At 50.4% G+C, this 26320-nt stretch overlaps 1 protein-coding gene across 1 annotated transcript in view; it reads right to left on the bottom strand.

Annotated features, from left to right (window-relative positions):
* Positions 1 to 16730: 16730 nt before the first annotated feature.
* The window catches only part of FAM110A (family with sequence similarity 110 member A), a 30768-nt gene continuing 21178 nt past the window's right edge, over positions 16731 to 26320 (bottom strand). Inside the window, exon 2 of the mRNA XM_084854511.1 lies at positions 16731 to 20679. Coding sequence (XP_084710637.1) covers positions 19404 to 20486 — 1083 coding nt within the window. The 5' untranslated portion in view covers positions 20487 to 20679 and the 3' untranslated portion in view covers positions 16731 to 19403. The remainder of the gene's footprint in view (positions 20680 to 26320) is intronic.

Raw genomic sequence — 26320 nt, 5'->3', positions numbered from 1 at the left:
TCGGAATTAAGATTGGCGGGAGAATTATCAACAACCTCCGATATGCAGATGATACCACCCTAATGGCAGAAAGCGAAGAGGATCTCAAGAGCCTCTTGTTGAGGGTGAAAGAGGAGAGTGCCAAAGCTGGTTTGAAACTCAACATTAAAAAAACGAAGATCATGGCATCTGGCCCCATCACTTCCTGGCATATAGAAGGGGAAAAAATGGAAGCAGTGACAGATTTTACTTTCTTGGGCTCCAAGATCACCGCAGACGGTGACTGTAGCCATGAAATTAAAAGACGCTTGCTCCTGGGGAGGAAAGCTATGGCCAACCTAGACAGCATAGTAAGAAGCAGAGACATCACCTTGCCGACAAAGGTCCGTCTAATCAAAGCTATGGTTTTCCCAGTAGTAATGTATGGCTGTGAGAGCTGGACTATAAGGAAGGCTGAGCGCCGAAGAATTGATGCTTTCGAACTGTGGTGCTGGAGAAGACTCTTACGAGTCCCCTGGACTGCAAGGAGGTCAAATCAGGCCATCCTAAAGGAAATCAACCCTGAGTGCTCATTGGAAGGACAGATACTGAAGCTGAAGCTCCAATATTTTGGCCACCTAATGCGAAGAGAAAACTCCCTGGAAAAGACCCTGATGCTGGGAAAGACTGAAGGTAAAAGGAGAAGGGGACGGCAGAGGATGAGATGGCTAGATAGCATCACGGATGCAATGAATATGAACTTGAGCATGCTCCGGGAGAGAGCGCAGGACAGGAAGGCCTGGTCCATGGGGTCACGAAGAGTCGGACACGACTGAACGACTGAACAACAACAACAACGGCCAATGTGATCATATTATGCCAGTACTTTTCTAGCTCCACTGGCTGCCGGTCCATGGCCAGGCCCGATTCAAAGTGCTGGTATTAACATTCAAAGCCCTAAATGGCTTGGGGCCAGGTTATCTGAAGGATCGCCTCCTCCCATATACACTTGCCTGCCAGGATGCTAAGATCATCTTCAGGGGTCCTTCTCTGGGAGCCTCTGCCAAAGGAAGTGAGGTAGGTAGCTACCAGGAAGAGGGCCTTTTCTGCTGTGGCACCCTGGTTGTGGAATGACCTTCCCAGAGAGGTTCATTGTACTCTTTCTGGCACCAGGTGAAGACCTTATATTCCTAGGGATTTTAGTCTTTCAGTTTCTGTTTTAAATCGCTTTTACTGTATTTTATATCTTTGGATTGCTGCTTGGTTTTATTTTGATGTCTACTTCTATTTTATACTGTGGTTTTAAACTTTTAAAGTTTTATAGTGCATTTTATGTTGTATTTTATGGTTACTATTATTATTTATATCCCGCCTTTTTCCCAATACCGGGACACAAGGCAGCTTTACAACGTTAAAACTTGTACAATTAAAACCTATAAATAGAAGTATAAATCGAAGTATACAAAAGTTTAAAAATATAATTAAATCATCAATAATATTAAAATTGTATAAAATATCAAAAAGTTAGAAGACAACAAGAAATACAGCATCCATTCGTCATATTCTCATAGGTCCAGACTAGCTATCCCCAAAGGCCTGCCAGAACAAAAAGGTTTTTACATGTGTGCAAAAACATATCAAGGAGGGTGCCACTCTCACCTCCCTGGGAAGGGAGTTCCAAAGCCTTGGGGCAGCCACCGAGAAGGCCCTCTCCTGCGTTCCCACCAGATGTGCCTGTGGTGGTGGCAGGACGGTAAGAATTGTTGTGAACCACCCAGGGAGCTTCAGCTATTGGGCAATATAAAAACAAAACAAACAAACAAATAAATACTAGCCAAAGACCATCAGTTTGGCTGGTGGGGGAGTGATGGGGGCTTCCGGTCCTTTCCCCATCCCCACACTACACCCTCTCCGCCTTTTCCCTTTAGGAATTCATGGCAGCCCTTCACTCCCCGGTGAGAATGGAAGGCATGCGCAGACACACCAATGAGGCGGTGGAGGAGGAGGCGGACTTGCTCTTGCTCCTGGGGATCCCAGTGTCTGGCGTGCTGAGCGAGTTTTATCCCCACTCACCCTGTCCCACTTTTCCAATCCATTTACTTTGACCTGCATAACTAAACAGGAACAGGAACTGAATGTTCTCATTTTATCTTTGTGAGCTGCCCAGGGAACTATGTTATTGGACAGCCAATATAAATACCACAAGTCAACCTTCCCCAACCTGGTGCTCTCTGGATGTGTTGGACTACAACTTCCATCATCCCCAGTCACCATGGCCTATCTCACAGTGTAGTTCGAAGACAGGGGACTGATGGAGGTTTCAGGGACTCAGTCTGACACACACAGCCTCGCACAACCCCCAATCCCAAGAACACATCTCCCAGTGAGGCACCTCAGTATCTTTCCAGGGGTCTTTTGCTTGTGACTTGTAGCACATAATAAAGAGGAAGGCTGATCGACCACAAGATGTAATGATGGCCATCAATTTGGTTGGTTTTAAAGGGGGTCAGACAAATTCGTGGATGATAAGGCTACCCATGGCTACTAGTCCTGATGGCTATCTGCTACCTCCAGTATCAGAGGCAGTATGCCTATGTGCACCAGTTGCTGGGGAACACAACCGAGAGGGTGCCATTGCACTCATGTGCTACTTGGGGGCTTCCTCTTGGGGCAGCTGGTTGGCCACTGCATGAACAGCATGCTGCCCTAGATTAATATTTGGTCTGATCCAGCAGGTCTCTTCTTTTGTTCTTATAGATCCATTCCAATCTGTCTGCAAACCTGTGTTTGGGACAGAAACAACATTCTTGTTCTTGTTCTTGTTGTTGTTGTTGTTGTTGTAATTATTATTCCAGATGCAGAGACCAATGGCAAGGGCCTGCCAAGGAAGAAGGGAACCGCTGGAAGAAGCTCTCATCCCCAAGAGGCACTCCAGGAGGGATGCCATGGTCAATGGTGTCAAAAGCTGCCCTGCAGTCTGGGAGAATCAACAGGGTCACCGTCCCTCTGTCTCGTCCTGCGCACTCCCATTTAGACAGATGGGCACTGCCACAGACAGTAATGCTGCACAGAACAGATGCACGGGCGGACAGCCAGACTAAACCTTCTCCTAATCACACATAATGTAGCTATGCGTGGTAGTTTTACTTCCTCCTGTGTAAGCACGCATGGCCCCAATTCAGATCAGGACCATGGTGCTCCAAGAGGGGGGTTTAACTCCCCCCTATTCCCCTGAAATTCCAAAAAAACCACCACCCCATGGGGGTTAAAAAAGAAAAGGAAGTCCTTGGAGTCAAAGGAGACTTTGTTTCTTTTCTTCTTTTTTACACCTATCTACAAAAGGGGGTGTATGGAAATTGGGGGGGGATTGGGGGGGAAGGTTTAACCTCCCCCCTCCTTGAATTCCATGGTCCTAATACAAATCAGGGCCATGTATGCTTACACAGGAGTAAGTGAAACTATGCATGATTAGGAGAACGTTTAGTTTGGCTCTGAATCAGCTACCTTAAAAAAAAAAAAAGCAAACTGTGAATACATTATCTAGCTCAGATTCTTCCATTTTCTTTAAAAGTATGTCTGTGGGGGGAACCCTATTGAATGTCATGAAATCTAGGGGTCCCCACCATGGTGCCTGTGTGTGCCATAGCACCTATGGGGACCTCCAACAGTGCCCACAAAATTCTCCCCTCTAGAGCCACATCCACTGTGGGAGCCATTTTGTGGTGGCGCCCACAGCAGTTTCTCAAATTCTCAAATGTGCCTACGGGCCCAAAACGGTAACATGCCTCTTCCAGACATTACTCTCCCGTGGTTTATTGTTGACAATAAAAGGCCAGGATCTCTTCTCCATCATCCCAGAGCGCAGGACACAGAATCATGGGCTCAAGTTACAGGAAGCCAGGTTCCGGCTGCACCAGGAAAAACTTCCTGACTGTTAGAGCAATACAACAATGGAACCAATTCCCTAGGGAGGTGGTGGGCTCTCCCACTCTGGAGGCATTCAAGATGAGGCTGGACAGCCATCTGTCAGGGATGCTCTGACTTGGATTCCTGCATTGAGCAGGGGGTTGGACTTGATGGCCTTGTAAGCCCCTTCCAACCCCACTATTCTATGATTCTATGACACTGCTCTTGATTTCTCTTTCTCAGAGCTGCCATCTGGTTCCCAAGCAATCATCCAGACAGACAGTGTACAGGGCCAAAGAGGGCTGGCCCAAAAGATTTTGCTGACTTGGGCAAAGGACAAGATGTTTCTCCCCTGCCCTGAATTCCACATGCAGCATCCAGCTGAACTGGCAGCTGGATCTTACTTCAGCAGTGGCAATGGGGCAACTTCACCCACCGTACCTGAGGGCAGCGGGCTGACTTAAGGGGCCCAGAGCAAGCGAGCCCACAGGACTCCAGAGGAATTCTGGAAGGGAGGCTGCCGCCACCTCCAGTACCAGCTGCTTGGGGCAGCTGCGCTTCACTCTGCCTCACGGTACGGCCAGCCCTGGGTCAAAACAACTTAGCTTCTGCAGGAGCACTTCCTCTTGGGCATTCTCCGGCCGTTCTCTCTGGGCCATGGAATGGTGGCATCTTCCAGTCCCTTTTCAGCAACTGGCCTTAAATAGTGATGAGCCATGCGCTAGGAGCGAGAGCCTCAGACACTGCCCTTTACGCCTTTGTCAGGGGGAGACTGGGAGGCACATTCGAGCCAAATGAGCTGGGATTTATGATGGCTTCCCAAATAAAGGAAAACCAATTGTCCAGCGCATGGAGTAAGTTGAATAAGGGGTCTTTTTTTGCATAGGCTCTCCCGCTGTGACAACAAGCACCATTGTGGTAATAGGTCTGCCATTACACATTTGTCCCGCCCCACCCCATGCTCCCAGTATCTCCCTCAAAGATTGCTCAGATCACAGAATTATTGAACTGAAGACTTGGGAGGGGCTGAAAAAGGTTTAGTAGTTGCCAAAGTCTCAGAATCCACCTCTCACCTTAACATGAATGGGGCCTTCTTTCAAGACCACCCTTCCCCACTCCGTTGCCTTCTGGATACGTTGGGCTACAATTCCCATCAATTTATGATGGCGGTTGTAATCCAACACATCTGGAGGGCACCAGGTTGGGGAAGGCTGGAGTAATCCTTAAGGGAGGTTTCCACCAAACAGTGCTCAAGTTGACTAGAATAGGATCTCTCACAGATCTTAATATTATTTATGACCATTTATGATGCACTTCTCCACCTCCTAAATGGAATCACTCAAAAACCCATTCAATAAAAAGTTTCTAAAAAAGTAAAATAATAAAGAACAATGGGCAAAGAAGAAAAAAAGAGGCAGATCATGATGAAGCACTACCAGTTTGTGCGGAACACGGGCACGAGGGTGCTATTGTCCTTCTGTCCTGCTTGTGGGCTTCCCATTGGGGCATTTCATTAGCCACTAGATAGGCCTTTTGACTGGACTAGATAGGTAGGCAGGCGTTTGGCCTGATTGGTCTGATCCAGCATGGATCTTCTCATGTTAAGTACTTCATAGGATGGGGCTGAGACTGTGAGTGTGTGCTTATGTGCCCCCCTCTCAATTTCTCTTTCTCATTCACCACTATTCCTCTCTCTCTCTCTCTCTCTGTGCTGCAAGTGGTGGCAGCCAAAGGCTTATGGATGTCTTTCAGATGGGATTATTAGGCAAATGCATGGAGAAGTCTATCAATGGCTGCAAGCCATCATAGATGAATGGAGCCTCCATAGTCCAGCACAGTGTATCTTTGAATAACAGACACAAGCCACTGTTGAACACAGGTTGCTGGACTTTAAAGCTGGGCCCTTCCACCAGCCCTGTAGGAAGACCCCTTGCTTTTTCCCTCTTCCCTCCCTATCCCTTTTTCCTTTTCGGTCATGTCTTTTTTAGATGGTTGTCCTGTGGGCAGGGACTACCTTGTTTTTATTGACTGTGCGTAAGCCAATCTGGGAGCCTTTTTGGCTGTGGAGCAGTGTAGTGTAGTGGTGAGAGTGACGGACTGGGAGCCGGGAGATGCGGGTTCTAGTCCCCACTCGGCCATGGAAGCTCACTGGGTGACTTTGGGCCAGTCACAGACTCTCAGCCCAACCTACCTCACAGGGTTGTTGTTGTGAGGATACAACGGTGAGGAGGAGGATAATGTAAGCCGCCTTGAGTTCCTTGCAAGAGGGAGAAAGGCGGGGTATAAATGCAATAAATAAATAAACAAACAAACAAACAAACAAACACACTTTGGGATCTGATCCAGCAGATCAGACTCTTCCTGTGTCCCCATGTCCCTTCTCTGAAACACCTAAACAGACAAAAAATGCTGCTGGTGGTGCTAGTTACACCTTAGTGGTATAACTAGCATGAAGTGACAGAGGTGGATACTCTGTGCATAACCTAAACAGGCACCACATAGAAGATCATGTAAGATATATTGCAAGTTGATAAAATAATGTTGCATTGCATGATGTCTATTTTTTCATTAGGGTGCAATTCAGCATGCTTTGAAGACAGCCACTGTAAAACCTGGATTCCAGCTCGCTCAGGTGCTCAGCTTGCACCATCTCCATGGCCCTGTTGTGCAAACAAGTGGCCTAGCACAGCAAAGCACATCCAGCCAGGTGGGCAAAAGAAAGCCCTGGCCAGGTGTGTTATCACTGGACAGCAGCAGCCAGCAGAGTTTGGGGTACAAGAACTCCTGAGAGTAGCCGTCTTCTCTGGGAAGCTGGAGCTTTGGATTTCAGCAGCAGTGCCTTGCAAGGTCCACAACATGCTGGCACAGAGTATGAATGTGATGTGTATCGTCAATAAGAATTCATTGTATTTCACTGGAGTGCTATTCATAATAATCTGTTTATGCTAACTGGAAGTGATTAGTAACAGAGTGATTAGCTCTGCATGCTATAAACTAACTGTGGATACTGGAAAATGTTCTTGGAAATGGGAATTGCCACAAGTGGGTTGCGAAAAGCTCCTTGGCTTAGGAGAGATGCCCAGTGGAGGCTGGTGACTCCCATGTCAGTGGGGCACTGAATCTGCTCCGGGTTTCACTCAGAATGCTAAAGGAGCTATCCAAGGCGCACGGCACCTTTAGATTTCTGACTGGTTCTGACTGAAACCCGGAGTGAATTCAGCGCCCCACTGACATTGGAGCCACCAGCCGCCACTGGAGATACATTCATTAAGGAGCTTCTGCAGTCAATGGTAAACCTGGCTGTGTTGGGAGGCAGCCCTATTTGGGTTAGATGGTAGAATTATATATGTATGTATGTATGTATGTAGGTATTATTCATTCATTTCATTTCAATAACACCCAATACCCGAAGCTCTCTGGGCAGTTCTGAAGCTCTCTGGCGGAATTTGGAGTAATAGTATGACCAGATCCAAAACTAAGGATATCATCAACAGAGGTGTTTTAAAAAGCAAGAGTTTGATCTCATTGCCCAGAGAGATCCTGGGAGAACAAGAAGCCTACCAAACACGATTATTTATTTATTTATATTTCATTTCTATACAGCCCAATAGCCAAAGCTAAAGCGCTGCCAACCTCGCCTGCCAGATCGGTAACTATACAATCTTAACGATGACTGCTTTGTTTGCCGAGGGGAATAGGACTTTAATTTTACTAAGATATATGCTAGCCACTATTTCTATTATGCTTCTGATCATCCTAACTGCATTGCATGTAGTAATGTGTTTAGCTTGTTTTATCATTTCAAAGCTGTGTTATTCTTTAATACTGCTTGAGCAATAAATACATATATTTTGCGGTACCACTTTGTGTTATTTAGCTTGAGGGGTGTTTCAGGGACCACAATCCATATCAATTGCTTCTTGAAGCTCAGAACACTCAGCTGGGATTTATACATCTGTTGCTGGGTGGGGTCTCTCCATACAGCTGCAGTTTCCTCTCTAGGACAGGTGAGTCACAGACATGCCTGTTCAGGGAAAAGAAACGAGGTAGTCAGATGGAGCGGGAATGGGTCTCCTGTCTCAGGGCTGCAGTGCTGTCTCCTGGGGTTGGGGTACAGAGCTGGGGGTTAGAAATGGCTACTGATGGTACCTTTGCAGAGGCCTGTCACTGAAGGTGAACGGTGGCAGATCCTATCACGTGGCCTGTGAGTCAGAGAGATGTGACTCTTTTTAATCCAGCCCTGGATTTCAGCGGGTGATTCTCATCTCTCCGCCCTGCCTGTGCCTGCCTGAGCGCTTTCTTTAAGAGCTCACGTTTGCCAAGTGCAACTTGGTTGTTGTTACAAAACCTGCCGAGGGAAATCCTGTATTAATGCACTCTGGGCTTATTTGGAACTAGAAACGCATTAATGCCTCCTGCATCCTGCCTCTCTCCCCCTCCTCCTCACGAGGTGCAACACAAGCCCCAGCAGCACATCTGGGCAGGAAGTGATACGCACACGCGCGCGCGCACACACAGCGATTTCATTAGGCCCAAAGGAGCAATGGATTTACATTACCCTTTCATTTTCCACTTTATAGCTGTGGGACCTGCCCTGCATGGGGAAATGCCATGTGTGAATGGGCAGGTCCCAGTGTTATGAACTGGAAAATGAACGCATACTGTAAACTGGCTGGAGTGCTCCTATTCAGGTCTCCTGCCAGCTAGTCTTCCTCCAAAATATTTTATCACCATCCCATTTTCCTTCCCTCCCCCTTCCTTTTTTCAACTGACACTCAACATTCCTTGGCTACTGAACATGCTCAGTCCTTAATGGGCTATTTGGGGTGGGGTGGGGGGTCGGGTTGCTCCCTTGGGCTTTTAAGAATAGTTTGCATTTCTATAAATTTCTATGAACCTCTGGGTTCCACTGAGCCCCTTGATATGGCCCTCTTGGTTTTCAGTGGCCCTGTTTCTGCTACAGTCATTGGCACTGACCATCTGATTTCACAAATAGAAGGAGTGTTAAAGAATGTGTCTGAGTCTGCCCCCTATTGGTCACCTGTTGGAGCTCCCATCTGCTCTGCCACATGCGGGTCAACTTTTTTTTAGAGAGCCTCTTGATGCCACATCTTCAGAGACCTCTCACCACCACAAGTGATGGGAAATGTTCAGTATTACATCTCTCCCACCCACCCCGTTCTGAAATGAGCTCAGAAGGGCTTCCTGCAGCCTGACCTTCACCATTAACACAGCTTGCATAGCAATGTGCCAGGATCCCCAAAAGCATGTTTCCACCAGAGGCCCACAGCTGAATTTCCAATGGGGGCATGCCAACAGGCTGGCACAGAAAGGATTAGGCAGAGGGCAAAACAGGCTTTTTCTATTTAATGTGCACTTAACAGATTCTGTGCAACGCAAGAATCCAGGCAGATTCTGATTGGCCCTAAAAGCCTTGATCCCAGGACAAAAGCATCACCCAGTTGTATGAATAAACACAAAACAACACCTTCTCCCTTGCTCCACTATTTGATGGGTCCTGGTTTGGGGCTTTAACTCTTTGGGCTTTGCTTCTTTAACTTTTCCCCTTTTACTGGCTCAGAAGCAGAGAGCAATGAGCACAGATAAAAGGGACACAGAACCCATCCACAGACTTCAGGCTCATATTTAGTGGCATGAAGGCAATGTCAGACTGCTTCGGGTCCCTGCTCCAGGCTGCCCAATAAGATTTAAATGTGCAAAACTGAAGCAGACCCGCTCCAAAGCTACGCTCATTTGTATGCTGACTTCAACCTAAGGTACCAGATTGCCACTTCTGGTCAGAATCCTCGGAAACATCAGAAGATCCAAGTATTCCAAGTAAGCCGACCCTGCTCCACTTCCTCAGATATAGTGCATGTGCATGCGTGTGTGTGGGGGGGGGGGGAGCTATACATTACATTCTCCAGGAGCTTAGTTCACCTGTGCTGAGCTCCCATACACTCCAGCCATGCTGGCTGGGGAATGCTGGGAGTTACAGCACTTTTTCCTGTCTAGACATGCATAGGATTGTGACTGTGCCTTAGTAGCATCCACCTTATGAACTGTTTGAACACAGGGGTCAAATGGTCATGAAAAAGATACAATCTGTGATCATTCTGTGCAAAACATAAATAGAATACAATCAAACTTTTAAAATAAATGTGTTTAGGCTTGAATGATGGTTTCCTGTCCCATTACAGGTGCTAATTAACATGTCAAAGCTGGGATAATTGTGTTACCTCCAATTACTCCTGTTGTGAATGGACACTGGGCTTATTTTGCATACATTAAAGGTTTAACTGAATTGTCAAAGACTAGATGTTTTGCATTTCATTGTCATTTGACACCATTTGTTTTACAATTCCTCCCCCATGCTCTGTGTGTATGTATATGTACAAACACATACATGCACGCACGCACGCACGACAACTGAGACACTTCCAGCCTCTGACGAAGTGGACTCTAATCCACAAAAAGCTTTATTCCGGGGAAGGGAACTTGGTCTCCTCCAGATGTTTTGCTCTACAACTCCCATAACCCCTGATTGGCCATGCTGCCTGGGGCTTATAGGAGCTGTAGTGCAAAACATCTGGAGGCCATCACCAGGTTGCCTACCTCCTGGCTTATGCCACAATAGATAGAATCATAGAATAGTAGGGTTGGTAGGGGACTACAAGATCATCGAGTCCAACCCCCTGCTCAGTGCAGGAATCCAAGTCAGAGCATCCCTGACTGATTGATTGATTAAATTTATTAATCGCCCATCTGGCTCATCACCCAGCCACTCTGGGCGATGTACAACAATAAAAACAGTTCATACAATAAAATTCTACAATAAAAACATTTTCTAAAATACCCTAACCCACCCCAAATGCCTGCCTGAACAACCACGTTTTTAATGTGTGGAGGAAGCTCACTAAGAGGGGGCATGGCGGAGTTCCCTAGGGAGGGAGTTCCAGAGTGGGGGCCACCACAGAGAAGGCCCTCTCCCTCCGAGGCTGATCTTGTTGAGCGGCCTGTCTGGTGTTGCTGGGAGCAGCTTATCTGGTGTTGCTATCGCTCCTTGAGATAGGCTGGGCCTGAACCATATAGGGTTTTAAAGGTCAAAACCAACACCTCGAATTTGGCCCGGAAAACAACTGGTAGCCAGTGCAACTCCTTCAGCACTGGAGTGATGTGATCTCGCTGGCGGCTGCCTTTAATCAGGCGAGCCGCTGCATTCTGTACCAGCTGCAGCATCCAAACCGTCTTCAAGGGTAACCCCACGTAGAGCACATTACAGTAGTCTAGACGAGAGGAGACCAGGGCATGTACTACCGATGGGAGCAGATGGTCGGGAAGGTAGGGGTGCAGCCGCCGTATCAGATGGAGTTGATACAGTGTTGTCCGGCTCACAGCTTACACCTGAGCCTCCATGGACAGCTGAGAGTCTAAAATGACCCCCAAGGTGCGGACCTGGTCTTTCAAGGGTAGCCATACCCCATTCAGCAACAGGACAACATCCCCCAACCTCCTCTTTTCTCCCACCAAAAGTACCTCGGTCTTGTCAGGGTTCAGCTTATTCCTCCCCATCCAGCCACTCACCGTCTCCAGACATTTGGCCAGGGATTCTACGGCCAACCTTGGTGAAGATTTGAACGAGAGGTAGAGCTGCGTGTCATCCACATATTGATGACACTGCACCCCAAACCTCCTGATGATAGCCTCCAGCAGCTTCACGTAGATGTTAAATAGCATCGGGGAGAGGATGGAACCCTGTGGCACCCCACAAGTGAGCGGCCACGGGTCCAAAACCTCCTCTCCCAGTGCTACCCTCTGGTACCTGCTGGAGCGGAAGGACTGGAACCACCATAATACAGTGTCTTCAATGCCCAAACCCTCCAGGCGGTCCAGGAGGATACTATGGTCAATAGTATCAAAAGTCACTGAGAGGTCAAGGAGAACAAGGAAGAAGCATTCGCCCCTATCCAGAACCCTCCTCATATCATCCACCAAGGCGACTGAGGCCATTTCTGCCCCATGTCCAGGCCTGAAGCCCGACTGAAATGGATCTAGATAATCGGCTTCTTCCAAGTGTGCCTTCAACTAAATCACCACCACTCCCTCAGTCACCTTGCCCTAAAATGGCAGATTCGAAACTGGGTGAAAGTTGTTCAGAACTTGGGGATCCAAGGAGGGTTTTTTTTAAGAGTGGTCTTATCACTGCCTCCTTGAGGGCTGATGGTATCATTCACTCCTCAAGGGAGGCGTTCACCACCGCCTTGATCCCCTCACCCAGCCTCTCTCTGCAGCTCATAATGAGCCAAGATGGGCAGGGATCAATTAAGCAGGTGGTCAGCCTTACAGATGAAAGCACCTTGTCCACTTCGTCAGAAGGAAGAAGCTGGAACCGATCCCACAAAACCGGTTTGCCACAGGCCGCCTCCTGCTCACTAACTCTATCCAATAGCGCACGGAATAACACTCCTAATCCGATCAATTTTATCTGCAAAGTGCCTTGCCAAGGCCTCACAGGAGGCCTTAGAATGCTCCAGCGGTTCCGGAGCCACTGGACCAGCCAGGCTCTGGACCACTTGGAACAGCCTCCTGGGACAACACTCCACGGACGCGATAGAGGCAGCATAATATTCCTTTTTTGCCACCTTCACTGCCACGTGTTAGGCTGAAGAGACAGCTCTAGCCCGTGTCTGATCATCTTTGGAGCGAGACTTCCACCACCGGCGCTCTAGCCGTCTCACCTCCTGTTTCAGAGCTCGTAACTGCAGATTGAACCATGGTGCAGTCCGAGCCCTGTTCGGGGGGAGAGGGCGTTTCGGAGCCACCCAATCTAATGCCCCAGTGATTGCGGCATTCCAGCCACCCACCAGGGTCTCGACCGAGTGGCCATTGACGTGCTCCAGAGAATCCCCAAGCGCGTTCAGGAATCCATTTGGATCCATAAGATGCCTGGGGCGGACCATTTTAATGGGTCCTCCACCCCTCCAGAGGGGTTGTGGAACCGATAAGTCCAACGTCACCAGATAGTGATCTGACCATGACAAGGGGGTGGTGGATATACCCCCGACTTCCAGATCACTCCCTGCTTCTCCAGAAACAAACACAAGGTCTAGTGCATGACCGGCTACATGGGTGGGCCCAGTTGGAATAGGGTACAGCTCCCAGGAAGCCATGGTCTCCATGAAGTCCCAAGGTGCCCCTGTGAGGATGCCCCCCAAATGTACGTTGAAGTCCCCCAAGACCAATAAGTTAGGGGACTGCACATGCACATCAGAGACCACCTCAAGCACCTCGGCCAGGGAGTCAGTCGTGCAGCGGGGTGGACGGTACACGAGCAGAATCCCCAGACTGCCCTTCAGGCCCAACCTCCAGTACATGCACTCAGCAACTTTGGTCTCCCGGAGAGGGGGTCTGGTGAAGACCAAGGTCTCTTGATAGATAAGAGCCACTCCCCCTCCCCGATCCCCAGCCCTCAGCTGCTGTGCATATGAAAATCCGGCTAGACACATGGCCACAAGAGTTGGAACAGCAGCCTCGGCCAGCCAGGCCTCCATTAATACATGCCATGTCTGCACCCCCATCCAGGATCATGTCATGGATGAGGGAGGTTTTCTGGATAACAGATCTGGCATTGCAAAGCAGCAGACGAAGGCCAGAAGATGGAGTCACGCCTCAACCAGCCATCCTTTGGCTCTGGACAGGCCCGGAGCAGGGGACAGATACTACACAACTCTCCATTGTTCCCCTTGCCTGGCATGGCCTGCCCCTAAGTGCTCCGCCAGTGCCTGCTGCCCAGCCTTGATATGTTCTGGCCCCCAAAACTCCCCCCACTGCCTCCAGTGTGCGAGATGGCTGTCCAGCCTCGTCTTGAATGCCTCCAGTGCGCAAGAGCTCACTACCTCCCTAGGTCATTGGTTCCATTGTCGTATTGCTCTAACAGTCAGGAGGTTTTTCCTGATGTTCAGCCGGAATCTGGCTTCCTGTCACTTGAGCCCATGATTCCGTGTCCTGCACTCTGGGAGGTTCAAGAAGAGATCCTGGCCTTCCTCTCTGCGACAACCTTTCCAGTACTTGAAGAGCGCTATCCTATCTCCCCTCAGTCTCCTCTTCTCAAGGCTAAGCATGCCCAATTCTTTCAATCTCTCATCAAAGGGCTTTGTTTCCAGTCCCTTGATCATCCTTGTTGCCCTCCTCTGAACCCTCTCCAGTTTGTCTGCATCCTTCTTTAAGTGTGGTGCCCAGAACTGGACACAGTACTCCAGATGAGGCCTAACCAGTGCTGAGTAGAGGGGAACTAGTACTTCACAGGATTTGGAAGCTATGCTTCTATTAATGCAGCCCAAAAGAGCATTTGCCTTTTTTGCAGCCACATCACATTGTTGTTTCATATTCAGCTTGTGATCGACAACAATTCCAAGATCCGTGTCGCTTGTAGTGTGGTTGAGCCACGTATCCCCCATCTTGTAACTGTACATTTGGCTTCTTTTTCCTAGGTGCAGAACTTGGCATTCATCCCTATTAAATTTCATTCTGTTGTTTTCTGCCCAGATCTGATAGTCTTTAAGGTACCTCAAGCCTTGACCATATTAACCATTCATCTGATCCTAGGGATGTCAGAGAATTTCACCACGAATCTCGGGGAGGCCGAATGCCAGCGCATTCGGCCCCCCGAAATCGGTGGCGAAACGGTCTGCCCCCCCCCCCCCCCGGGACGGGACTTACCTCAGGCGAATACTCCTGGCGGCGGCGGCTCCGGCGGCGGTTCGGCAGCGGCGCCGGTTCGGCAGCGGCGGCCGGTCTTCCAACCAGCTGCCGCCACCATTTCCAGTAAAAAAAAGTGATAGGCTGCGTAAAGATTTACGTAGCCTATCACGGCTAGATTTTTTAAAAATACCGTGATAGGGTACGTAAATGTTTACGTAGCCTATCATGGCTGAGTAAAAAAAAAAACCTGTGCGTACGCAAGTGGCAGCGCCCATGGGCGCCGCCATATGCGTTCCTTATTTTGGCACATGTAGTCTACGTAAACATTTACGTAGACTACGGCGAAAATAAGGGGAATGCAAATAGCGTAGCATCTACGCTATTTGCGTTCCCCTTATTTTCACAGTAGTCTACGTAAATGTTTACGTAGACTACACGTGCCAAAATAAGGAATGCAAATGGCGGCGCCCATGGGCGCTGCCATTTGCATACACGTGGTTTGTTTTTTTACTCAGCCGTGATAGGCTGCATAAACATTTACGTAGCCTATCACGGCTGACTGCAGGGACGCAAACGGCGGCGGCTATGGCTGCCGCCATTTGAGCACCCGGCCAGCCAGGATTCGGGGGGGGGGGAGGGATGGAGCGCCTCCCCCCCGGCCAGAATTTCAGGGGGGAGAAATGAAGCGCCCCCCCACCAGAATTTCAGGGGGGAGGGACAGAGCGCCTCCCCCCCCGGCCAAAATTTCGGGGGGAGGGATGGAGCGCCTCCCCCCCACCGCGAATCAATTTCGTGAGAAGGTAAGTCACTTTCGTACATCCCTATCCGATCCTCTATACCAGCGGTCCCCAACATTTTTGGCACCAGGGACAGGTTTCGTAAACTACTCCCCCCCAGCCACCCCCCAAAATCCCTGGCTGTGGTTGGTCCGGATCCCTCCCGGGGGGATTTCGCGGGGTGGCGGGGGAGTAGCTGTGCCTGGCCTGCCGACGCTGCACCCGGACTGTGGACGCAAATGGCATCCGGCATAGCCAACGCCATTTGCGTCCCTGTTCTTCAAGTAATAGGCTACATAAAGATTTACATAGCCTATTACTTGAAGAACAGGGACTCAAATGGCATCCGCTATGCAGATGCTATTTGAGTCCCAACGGCTGGAGCCCACAGGCAGCTCCGTAGACTTGCCGTGGAGCAGAGCTGGCCAGGGCCGGCGAGGATTCCGGGGGGAGAGGGACGGATCGCCTCCCCCACTCCACGGACCGGTTCCTAACAGGCCACAGACCAGTACTGGTCCACGGCCTGGGGGGTTGGGGACCCCTGCTCTATACTATTGTGGATTGTGGTTACAGTAATAGCCATTATTATTTCTTGATTTTGCAGTGGGCATGTGTTGAATATTTACCGCATTGTTTGCTGAGCTGCTGTTCTATTTACAAGGAGATAAGAAGGAAATATTTGGCATGTCTCCATTCTGACATGGTTTACTGGTCTATTCAGCCACCACCGCCAAGTTTGTTAGCAAATTGAGAGGAATACGACATCAACGGTAGCCACGTTTGCTTTTGTTGTGGCGTGAGCATGTCAAAATCATTCTTGTGCATGTTATTATATTGTTATAGATGATTGCAAACTATATTTTGTTATGGGCTGTGGTTCAAGCAAAGAGCAAGAAATCAAGTGGGAAAGTAGTCCCCTTAATGTGGACCTCAGTTTATGTGGACGTGCCATATAGCAGCAGGACTGGCTGGGGCTTTCTGGGAGTTGTAGTCCAACACATCTGGAGGGATCAAGTGGGACAAGGCTGCCGTATAGGATGGTTGTGGGAGATGCCACTGATGCATGAGGCCCCCTACTATGCCTTGATCCAGCCCGGTATTTTAAGAATCCAGCCCGGTATTTTAAAATACCAGCCCGGTATTTTAAGAATTAGGATGACAGGGTAGCCTTCTCCCCAAACTCTACCTATTCACCCATTTTATTTACAGGCTTCAATCCCAGCTATGGGATGGAATCGCCACCCTTCCTCCTGCAAAGAGAGTTTATTTTTAAATGCCAATGCATCCTTTCCCAACAAGTCACTTCCAGCACTGCCTTCCTGCTGGGGTTACAGGCGTTCAAGCGGGTTCCTATCTGATTGAAAGAGAGACAGAGAGGCAAAAGGCATTCTGCAAGAACAAGACTTTAATACAAATAAGACTTTAATACAAATAAGTTGCCAGTTTTTCCCCCGCTTCAGCACAAAATACTATACAAACTTAGAAAGAGCAAATATGAAGAAACGTTATAAATAATAGGGTTAGGCATCTTCAGTGCAACCGGAGTGGGTGGGGCTTGGAGTTTTGGAATACTAAGACAGGGAGGCACATTCATACACAAATACACACACACACACACACACACAAAATAAACACACAGTAAAAGTCTGGGTGGCACCATAGAGGTAGGTGGATGCCTGCATGGCTAAACATCTTAACAAAATTCCGTTATTGCCAGCTTGTCACAGACCCAAGGGGCATCTTCTGCACTGGATCTTGAGCAGCAAATACTCTCATTTTGTTTGCAAATCTGGACCTGAATCACCAATTTTCCCTCCAGTCCCTTCTTGCTCCCTCCAACCCACATAGAAGGGATGATATAGCCATTCTTCATAGGAGATCAACTGCAGTCAAAGGGATTACCGCCTGTACTCACTCCCCGCTTCTTAACAGGAAATCCCAAGGCTAAACAAGACCCGAGACAATGAGTTGCCAAGCACCATCCTACCTTGGACCACAGATCCGGACAGTTTTCTAGGGCATTCTTCCCTGTCCCCCCACCTCCCCAGGAGAATCTCTCTCTGGAAGTTCAAAAGAGGGTTTTTTTTTCAAAGCCTCCCACTCCTGTCAAAGCATCAGTCAGCTAATCAAATATCAAATAAATACATCAGCCTTCCCTTACCTGGTGCCCTCCAGATGTGTTGGACTACAGCTCCCATCATTCCCACCAGGTTGGAGAAGGCTAAAATAAATGAACACCACCGGGTAGTGAAAAGATAAACAGAGAGGTTTGGGGCAGCAAAGTGCAACTGGAAACAGATTTTGCTTACTGGAGCAGAATCAAAACACCAGCATGTAAGCTGCATCTTTCCAGGAACAGGCATGACAGCAAGTCCCCACAAAATATGGGGAAGATTCATTGCACTTCATTCCCTACGTTCCCATTTACTGCCTGGTGAGTGGCTGGAGGAGAAAATCGTTTTTCCGTTACAGTTGTTAGGAAAACCACCGCCCCAAAGCAACTTTAATTTCCCTAAATGATTCAGAGGGGTTGATGTTTCACTTTAATTGGCCACTGCCTTCTAAACTGCCTTCCCATATATCTTTTTTTTTTCAGTGAAGGCTTTAGCAAGACGTGGATGATCAAAGCCACATCTGAAGAAGTTTGTCCTGGCCACGGTGTCAACCTTTTTATCTATCTATCTATCTAGAAACCTTTGCTGTCAATAGCAGCCTGTTCATCCACGTTAACCATTCCAGTGGTGAGAGCTCACTGGAAACAACAGGAGGTAGAAATGACTGATCAGGTCAGAGAGAGTGCTTCTTTGATGGAGGACTCACCACAACGTGCCCAGAACCACAAGCTCTTGGAAGCAAGGTGTTTTCCCTAGAAGTGAAGGATAGAGGATGGGCTAGGGAAGAGATTGGTGGCTGGCAACACGGACCCCCAAACTTGAAGACACACACATTGCAGAAAGGTTGCAAAAGCGTTTACTACACTCTTAAGGAGGGTCTCAGCACCCCGGCATTCAATCCGTTTCCATTTGACAGCTCAGCATCAGACTCTCTTAGGCTGCCCAGTTTTGCCTCTGTTGGAAACATGCCTTGTGCAGGACATTACCGCAGGTGCTCAGCTCTTTGCTGGGCAGCAGGCCAAGGAGGTATTGCCGGGTTGCATACAAAGACAGCTTGCATTCCTCTGCCTATCCCACAATAGGCTCGGGTTTTTTTACAGCTCTCTCAGCCATAAGACTTCCATTGTTACCAATCCATTGTTGCCTTTGCTAAAGCCTATGCCTGCTACTCTGTACGCAGGTTCTCAGGGCACAGCACACAAACAGGTGCGACCTAGTCTTTGGAAGCAAAAACTTCAGGCTGACGGTTTGACAGCACATGGAATCTGCTGCCTACCAGGCTTAAACCCCCATATTCCTCGAGGTTTTCTCTCCTGCGGCAGCTTTGCAATAGCCATATATTTTTGTAGCTTCTTCCTTACAGAGATGGATTGTGCATCCCCCGTGGGACTTATCAAGGATCTAGGATCCTGCCCACTCTAGAGTAGTTTTTCCCAACCTGAAATCAAAGCCAGCAGAGTAGCTTTTCCAACACCCAGAGTTGATGCTGGGTGTTGGACTACAACTCCCAGCATCCCCAGCCAGTATGGTGGGAGTTGTAGTGCAACACATCTGGAGGGGGCTAGGTTGAGTAAGGCTGGCTCTAGACTGAATGCTCCTGGGAAAAGTAAGTGAGGAAGAAATTCTAAGGAACTGTTTCTATCTTTGCATTTCTTGGGGATTCCTTTAGTGGCAAGTGTCATGTCAGAAGGAGCCCAGCTACTCTTCTCTGCAGGTGAATGTTCTGACCGATGTGATCGAAAGGACCACAGGAATTTAGAACGGGTGGTTCTGACAAGGCATTCCCTAACCACCACCACACAGAGACCAGATACTTCTCAAGGGGACACAAACAAAACCATGCAACTGCTGCGGAAGTTTTCCTCCAACTGTAAAAAGCAAAACACACCCAGAAACAACGGGAAAAGTTTTTTCCTCCTCCTATCAGAGCCTGCAGAAGCGCCACCCGCTATACGTTCGACACCTTTTGGGACTCTCTCGCTTGCCGTAGTCCATAGAGCCACTTAATGACCCGAGCATTGCGCTCAATGATGGAGATGCCATAAGGCATGCGCTCGGCCTGCCTCTCCTCCAAGGTGACCACACTGCGCCGGGATCGGGTCCCCTCCGAGCTGGCCGTACTGACACTGTGGAACTGGACGGACACAATGTCCGAGCTGGCCCGGGTGAAGCGCTCCACTTCCACGTCCCCCACATCCTCAGGGTCCAGCCCACAGTAGTTGAAGAAGCGCTCCAAGTCGGCTGTGGCCCGGGAGTACCGGTCGCTCAGGTCCGATTTGGATCGGTGCAACAAGGTCTGACGCTTGGCGCTCCCTGGCCGCAGCTCGCCGTAGGGGCTGGGGGAGCTCAGGGGGCTGCCGGGCAGGGTCTTGGGGCGGGCGGGCGAAGTGGGGACAGGGGTCAGCTGGATTGCGGGGGTGACCCTTGCCCGCAGCGCCACGCAGGGCCGGACGTCCACCCTGCGCACAGCAACGGTGCTGGGGGGCTTGGAGGAGGCCGAGCCCTGGGAGAGCTTGCTCAGGCCGTCCGCGGGGCCCTTCTTGGCTGGGAGGCTGCCGGGGCTCCGGCTGCAGGGCTCAGGCGGCCACTGCTGCTCCAGGGGGCTCTTCTCCGGCTTGGGGAAGGAGAGGGGGCTGTCGCAAAAGTTGATCAGGCTGCTGAGGATGTCCAAGTTCAGGGAGGCTTTGGCGCCGCAGACCTCGGCGCGGCGCCCGCCTTGCGGGGCCTTGCGGCTGGGGGCGAGCATCGCCCTCCTCGCCCCCGGCGCCAGGAGCGGCTGCTTGAGGCGCAGAGGCCTCACGGGCTCCTGCCTGGTGCTGGCCACCTGCTGGCTCTTGACGTACTTGGCCTTGTCCGCCTCCAGCCTCTCCACCGCGCTGGGCTTCTTGGCGGCGCCGCTGGCCGCCGCCGGCCGGCGGAAATACTCGGGGCCCTTGGTCAGGATTCGGAAGGGCATGGCCGACGCGAACGGCGCGGCGGCCGGGACGCCTTTCCCGGCGGGGCGGCCGGCCCGGAGCGTCTCCACCGGCATGCTGCTCCTGCGGGCGTCCGGGGCGGCGCGCTCACCGGCTCCCCCGACGCTCCCGCCGCCGCCGCGGCCAAGCGGGTCACATGCCACGGGCAGCGCGCCGCGGCGCCGTCCGGCTGGGCTGTCTCGCCAGCGCCGCCCGAGCCCGAGCCCGGAGGCGGTCCGTCGGCGGGGTCCGCGGCTCGGCAGGTCGCTGCTGCAAGGGAGGAGAAAGGGACAGATCAGCGCCAAGGCCCGGCGGGCGCCCCGGCGCAGCCTCGCCCCCTGCCCGCTCGGAGCGCCGCCGCCACGCGAGCGCTGCCCGCCGGCGCGGCAGACAAAGGCAGGGCGGGCGGGCGGCGGGCGCGCTCGGCGGAGGAGGGCGAGCGCCGGGCTGCCTATTTCAAGGCGCTGGCCCGGCCCACTTCTTGCGGACGGGGCCGCCCGGCCAGCCAATGAGCAACGGGAGAGGCACTTCAAATGGGGGCCTCGGCCTATCACGAGCGCGCGGGGGAAGGGGCCGGCTGGCTGGCTGGCTGAATGAAGATCGCCCAGCAGGACGCCAGCCGGCCGTCCCGGCCGCGCCCGCGCCGCCCTCCGCGCCTCTGGCTGTGACTACGCGCCCCCCGCCCCCGGCCGCCCCCCCTCCCCTGCCCTGGGCACTTCCCCCGGCCGCCTCCCCCCAGCATCACCCGGGCTCTCCCCACGCGGGATCTACGGGGCTGGCGCGGGAGAACAAGCAGCCGAGGAAGCGGCGCGGACCCGGGGAAGCGGGGCGCTCAGCAAAGCGCGCGGACGCCGCGGGCCATCGTGCAGTTTCAGCGCAAGGAACTGCGTGCACCAAGCCCATACGGGGTCGCCCCCACCCTTTCAACTCGCACAGTGCAAGGATCTCCCCAAAGACCACATGCATGAACAGATGATCAGATACATCTCGGGGGGGATACATTTTTTTAAAAACCCTTAGCGGGCAGGGGGAGACGGATCCCAGTCCCCCAGGCTGCAGTGTTTTTCAGAACTGTATTTTAATGTTTTTTAATCTTTGTACACCACCCAGAGGGCTGCAGCTATGGGGCAGTATAGAAATGCAATTATTATTATTATTGTTATTATTAATAGTAGTCGTAGTAGTAATGTATTTTTATTTATTTCAATGATTTATGAACCGCCTTTTAGGACAAAGCCCTCCCAAGGGGGCATACAAAATTTAAAACCAAAAAACACAATAAAAACCGTGATAAAAACAAGAACAAAATGTAATGAAGTCAAAATTAACAGTTAAAACCGGGATGCTGGGAAAGACTGAAGGCGAAAGGAGAAGGGGACGGCAGAGGATGAGATGGCTAGATAGCATCACCGATGCAATGAATATGGACTTGAGCACGCTCCGGGAGAGAGCGCAGGACAGGAAGGCCTGGCGTGCTGTGGTCCATGGGGTCACGAAGGGTCGGACACGACTGAACAACAACACCATACGACCCACAACACCCAGTTAAGTCCCAACTCAATTATGGGGCAACAGAAATGAATAAGTCTTTAGGGCCCACCTGGAGGCCCATAGTGATGGGGTTGGGCAGACATCAATTGGAAAAGAGTCTCACAAGCTGGGGGCCACAAACGAGAAGGCCCTGTACCTCATGCCCACAAGCCTGATTGCTTTGCCAGGCAGGCACCCATGCAGGACAACTGAGCAATGGCCGGCCCCTGCTGTTTGTGCTCAGGATCAGGTGTTTTGGGGAGGTATACCGGCACAGCTAATGGCCTCTGATAATCCTCCGTGAATGTTTCTCTCTTTTAAAGCCATCTCTAAAACAGCGTTTCTCACCTCATCTGGTGGCAGTGAGTTCCATAAATTTCTTGTTGTGTGAAGAAATGTTGTCTTTGGTCAGTCCTGTGCTGCCCATTGTCCAGTTTTTCATACAAGTGGAATCGCACGCACGCACAGGCGCGCACGCACACACACCAGTTTACTATGACCTGGTTCACATACCTGATTCCCATGCTCCTGCTGCAATAAACAACCAAGGGGTGTTCTGGCCCTGGCTTGTTCATTGTGAAGTCCAAACCCAGAACTCTGGGTTGTGGATGGTTTAAGCATGGGTCCATACTCTGGGTTGTTTGTACCCCAACAACCCAGAGTTCTGGATTCCTCTCCCGATGTCTTCTCAACAACTGATGGTTTAACCATGGGTTGTTGTGACGCGAGATCTGGGTCTATGTCTCTCAAGCACATAGCAAACAGCAAAAGTCCCTGTATGTTTTGGGAGGGGATGTAGCTCCAATGCAGAAAACAGAGCTCTCGGATTTAAGCAAGTGAGCCATGCCACCAGGGGAGGCAAAAGAGGAAAACCACAAGGCCTGCTGCTTAGCTGGCTTGGAGAAAAAGCCCCTCCCAACCCGTAAACACAATTATCCTGTGGTCCTGCCCGTGTCCTGCTTTGGGGTTTCCTGCGGCCAGCTGGTGGGCCACTGTGTGAACAGAACGCTGGACTAGACGGACCCTCGGACTGATCCAGCAGGGCTCTTCTTACGTTCTTATGTTCTTATCAGTCAGACTGTAATGCAGCCTTTTCCAGCCTGTATGATGGCCACTTACACAAAACCCCCAAAGAGGAAATGCATCCTCAAAAAAGAGGCCAAAAGAGGGCACATATCTGCATAAAATTTAAATATGCTAATGTATGTGCACAGACGCACATATACAAATAATTACTATGCTTTCAGTATAGTTCACCAGAGTGAGGAAAACTCACCAGGTGATCTCTGCGCCCTGCTCCGCCTGCTATCGATGGGCAGCTTCAAGGCCCCTGATCTCCCTTTTATGGTCCTTAAACAGGATGAGGACTGAACAGCCCTTGGAATGGAAGACACTTTCCAATAGAAGGCTGTCCTCTGTAAAGCAGGACACAGGGCCACTCTACCCACCTGGTGGCCTCCAGATCTGTGAGTCTACAACTCCCATCATTCTGGGAATAATGGGAATTGCAGTTCAATACAACTTGAGGGCACCAGGTTGAGGAAGGCTGCTTCAACGAGTCCGTAGAAGCACATGAGGGGGAGGGATCAATGGGTGGAGAAAGGGTTAAATACCAGCACCCCTCCACCTCTCAGGTCACCCCCTTGCCAAACTGCTTTTCTATAGAAGAAGTTGCTTTGGCGGGTCTCTGACATGCATTTGTGTGGCACACCTAGTTCCAGCTGGAGCACACTCCCTCCACTGGGTCTGCCAAGGGAAATATGTTGAGGGGCACACATCCGTGGCACCCAGAAATTTTGTCTCTCATTGATGCTCCAGAGCAAAGGGTGGAGAGAGAGAGAGAGAGAGAGAGAGAGAGAGAGAGAGAGAACAATGGAGGCTGGTGGTCCGATGTCAGTGGGGCAGTGCATCCGCTCCAGGTTTCAGTCAGAACCCTCAAGGAGCTCTCCAAGGTGCGGAGCACCACCCCACTGTCTTCAGACCACCAGCCTCCACTGGCAGAGAGGAAAGAAACCAAGACCACCTATCCTCTGGGTGAACGATCCACTTTTGGCTCCCATTGGTGTCTCTCCTCTCCCTTGGAAATATTAAAAAGCCACTGGTTTAAAACAGGTTTTAAATGTGCATACAGTTCCATTGCATGTGCATTATATTATCTTTAGGTGAAACATCCTGAAGGACTCGCCTGTCCCAGGCGGCTTTTCCCTCAGAGACACACTGCGGCCCTACAGATAGAGCTGAAATGATCTAGAGGTCTGCCTGGCTTTAATGGTACCCTGCTGGCTAAGATGACTAATTTTACTGCTATGGTTAGTTTGTATGGTTGGTATCATTTATTGTTTTGATGCAGACTAAGATCAATGCACTGCTGAGGTCTGCCATTTGGATTTGTAACAGTGTTTTAATTTACTAGGGAAACTGCCTTATGAGGTCAGTTGCCCTAAAAGTCACCCTATCTTAAATAAATAAATAAATCCGGGGTGGGGGGAAGCTTATAGAAAAATCAATAATAATTCTTGCACCCACAGCCCCCCACCCCTTAACAGTGCTCTCCAGTTCTTTAGTGCCACATTACTGGAGGGCATTTATACATTTTTAAAACTGGGGCTGAAAGAAAAGGACTGGGGGGCGGGGAGAATATGGATCAGACAGAAGAAAGAAACGCTGTGGATGCCTGCAGGGATGAGGGAAGTCGCAAAGGCAGGCGCCAGTTCTCACATATATGACGGTGCTGTGCCCCCACCCCCAAAGCAAAGCCTCAGCAAGAAGAGGGGCCTTTAACCCAACATGATCTTTACCTCCTCCCCCCACCCCCGCAACCTCCCTAATTTTAGCAAGAGGGGTATTTTAAACAATTTGAAACAGTTCCTGTACCTCATTAGCCAGGAGGATTAGCAGCAGGGGTTGCTCAAATGGTTCATGGGGAGAGAGGACTCGGCAAGATTTTGCAAAAACACAACCAGACCCTCCCCAGACAAGGGTGTGTGATTCTGCTGCTGGCAAGAGCACGAGACCAACCATGAATGGAAATTAAGAGGGAGCTTTAAAAAACTCTTCAAAGGCTAAAGAGACACCACTAATTGAACACAGGTGAAAGTATGCACCCCTCTCCCAGGAAAACCCCAGAGGACTTGTCTTTTGTTTCTTTTCTAAAGAGCAAGGTGCTAGTCCTCACAGTTCCATGGTACGAATGCAAGACTGCAACCTTGAATTTAGCATCAATCCGTAAACTGCCTTCCGCAGACCTGCGCTGCCAAGCACTACAAATGGTCACAGTTCTCAGTTCAAATAAATAGCCCAGACGATTGAACAGCCTCCCAGGGCTTAGTTAAGCCACGGTGAGCTGCGGCACACGCCAGCAGCCATTTTGAATATTCAAGCCACAGCCGCAGCTTGTTGTGTCATCCGGACCCGGAGACTGTGGGTTATGCCAGGGTTAAACAACCCTCGCGTAACCCATGGTTTGCTGTTGGACCGTTTACCTCTTGCATAACTCATGGTCCCCAGGTTTGGATGACACGACAAGCTGTGAATATTAAAAAACCACTGGGGGAATGCCACATGAGCGGCGGTGATCATGTGAATCTGGTCTTTGACATGGGGAAGGGAGTAGAAGAATCCATCCTTTTACCACCTTGAATGTGAATAAACCAGGGCAGTAATATGGACTGAAAGGGGGAATTCACCCTAAAATAGCCTTCCCCAATCTGGTGCCTCTATACTAGCTGTGGATGATGGGAGTTGTAGCCCAACACATCTGAAAGGCACTAGATTGGGGAAGACTGCAGACACCCCTTCCAGACTAGTTCAAGAGTCCCTCTGGTCCAACAGCTTATTTCGCCCAGTGGTCAACAAGATGCCAACCAGAAGACCACAACCAGGGCAGAAAAGAGAATAACGTTTCTATTTTCTTGGTCCCCAAGCAATTGAAATTCAGAGGCAGACTGCTTACAGAATCTGGAGGGTCCATTTAGCTGTTTATGGACTACGTTGATTCTGTCTTTCCTCCAATCAGCTCAAGGCAGCATAAATGGACCATTGTGCCCCCACCCACCCACTTTTACCCTCACAACAACCCCGCGAGGTAGGTTAGGCTAAAAAATAGTGGCCCAGTGAGCTTCATGGTGGAGTGGGGATTTGAACCGCGCCAGCCCTAGTCCAGCACTCAAGCCAACCCTTTCCCAATCTGGTGGTCTCTCCAGATGTGCTGGACTTCAATTTATTTATTTATTTAATTACATGTATATCCCACCTTTCTTCCATCATGGAACTCAAGGTGGCGACATGTGGTTCCCATGTGGCCTCCCCTCCAAGCACCAACCAGACCCAGACCTGCTTAGCTTCAGCAAGGTGGCTGCCTCATGTGCCTTCAGACCAAGCC

The sequence above is a fragment of the Heloderma suspectum genome, chromosome 4 (genome assembly GCF_057233095.1).
Source record: "Heloderma suspectum isolate Gila_16-S chromosome 4, 16-S_ref, whole genome shotgun sequence".
NCBI classification, from domain to species: domain Eukaryota; kingdom Metazoa; phylum Chordata; class Lepidosauria; order Squamata; family Helodermatidae; genus Heloderma; species Heloderma suspectum.
The sequence above is the reverse complement of the archived record's forward strand: the minus strand, read 5'-3'. Positions and strand labels throughout refer to the sequence as shown.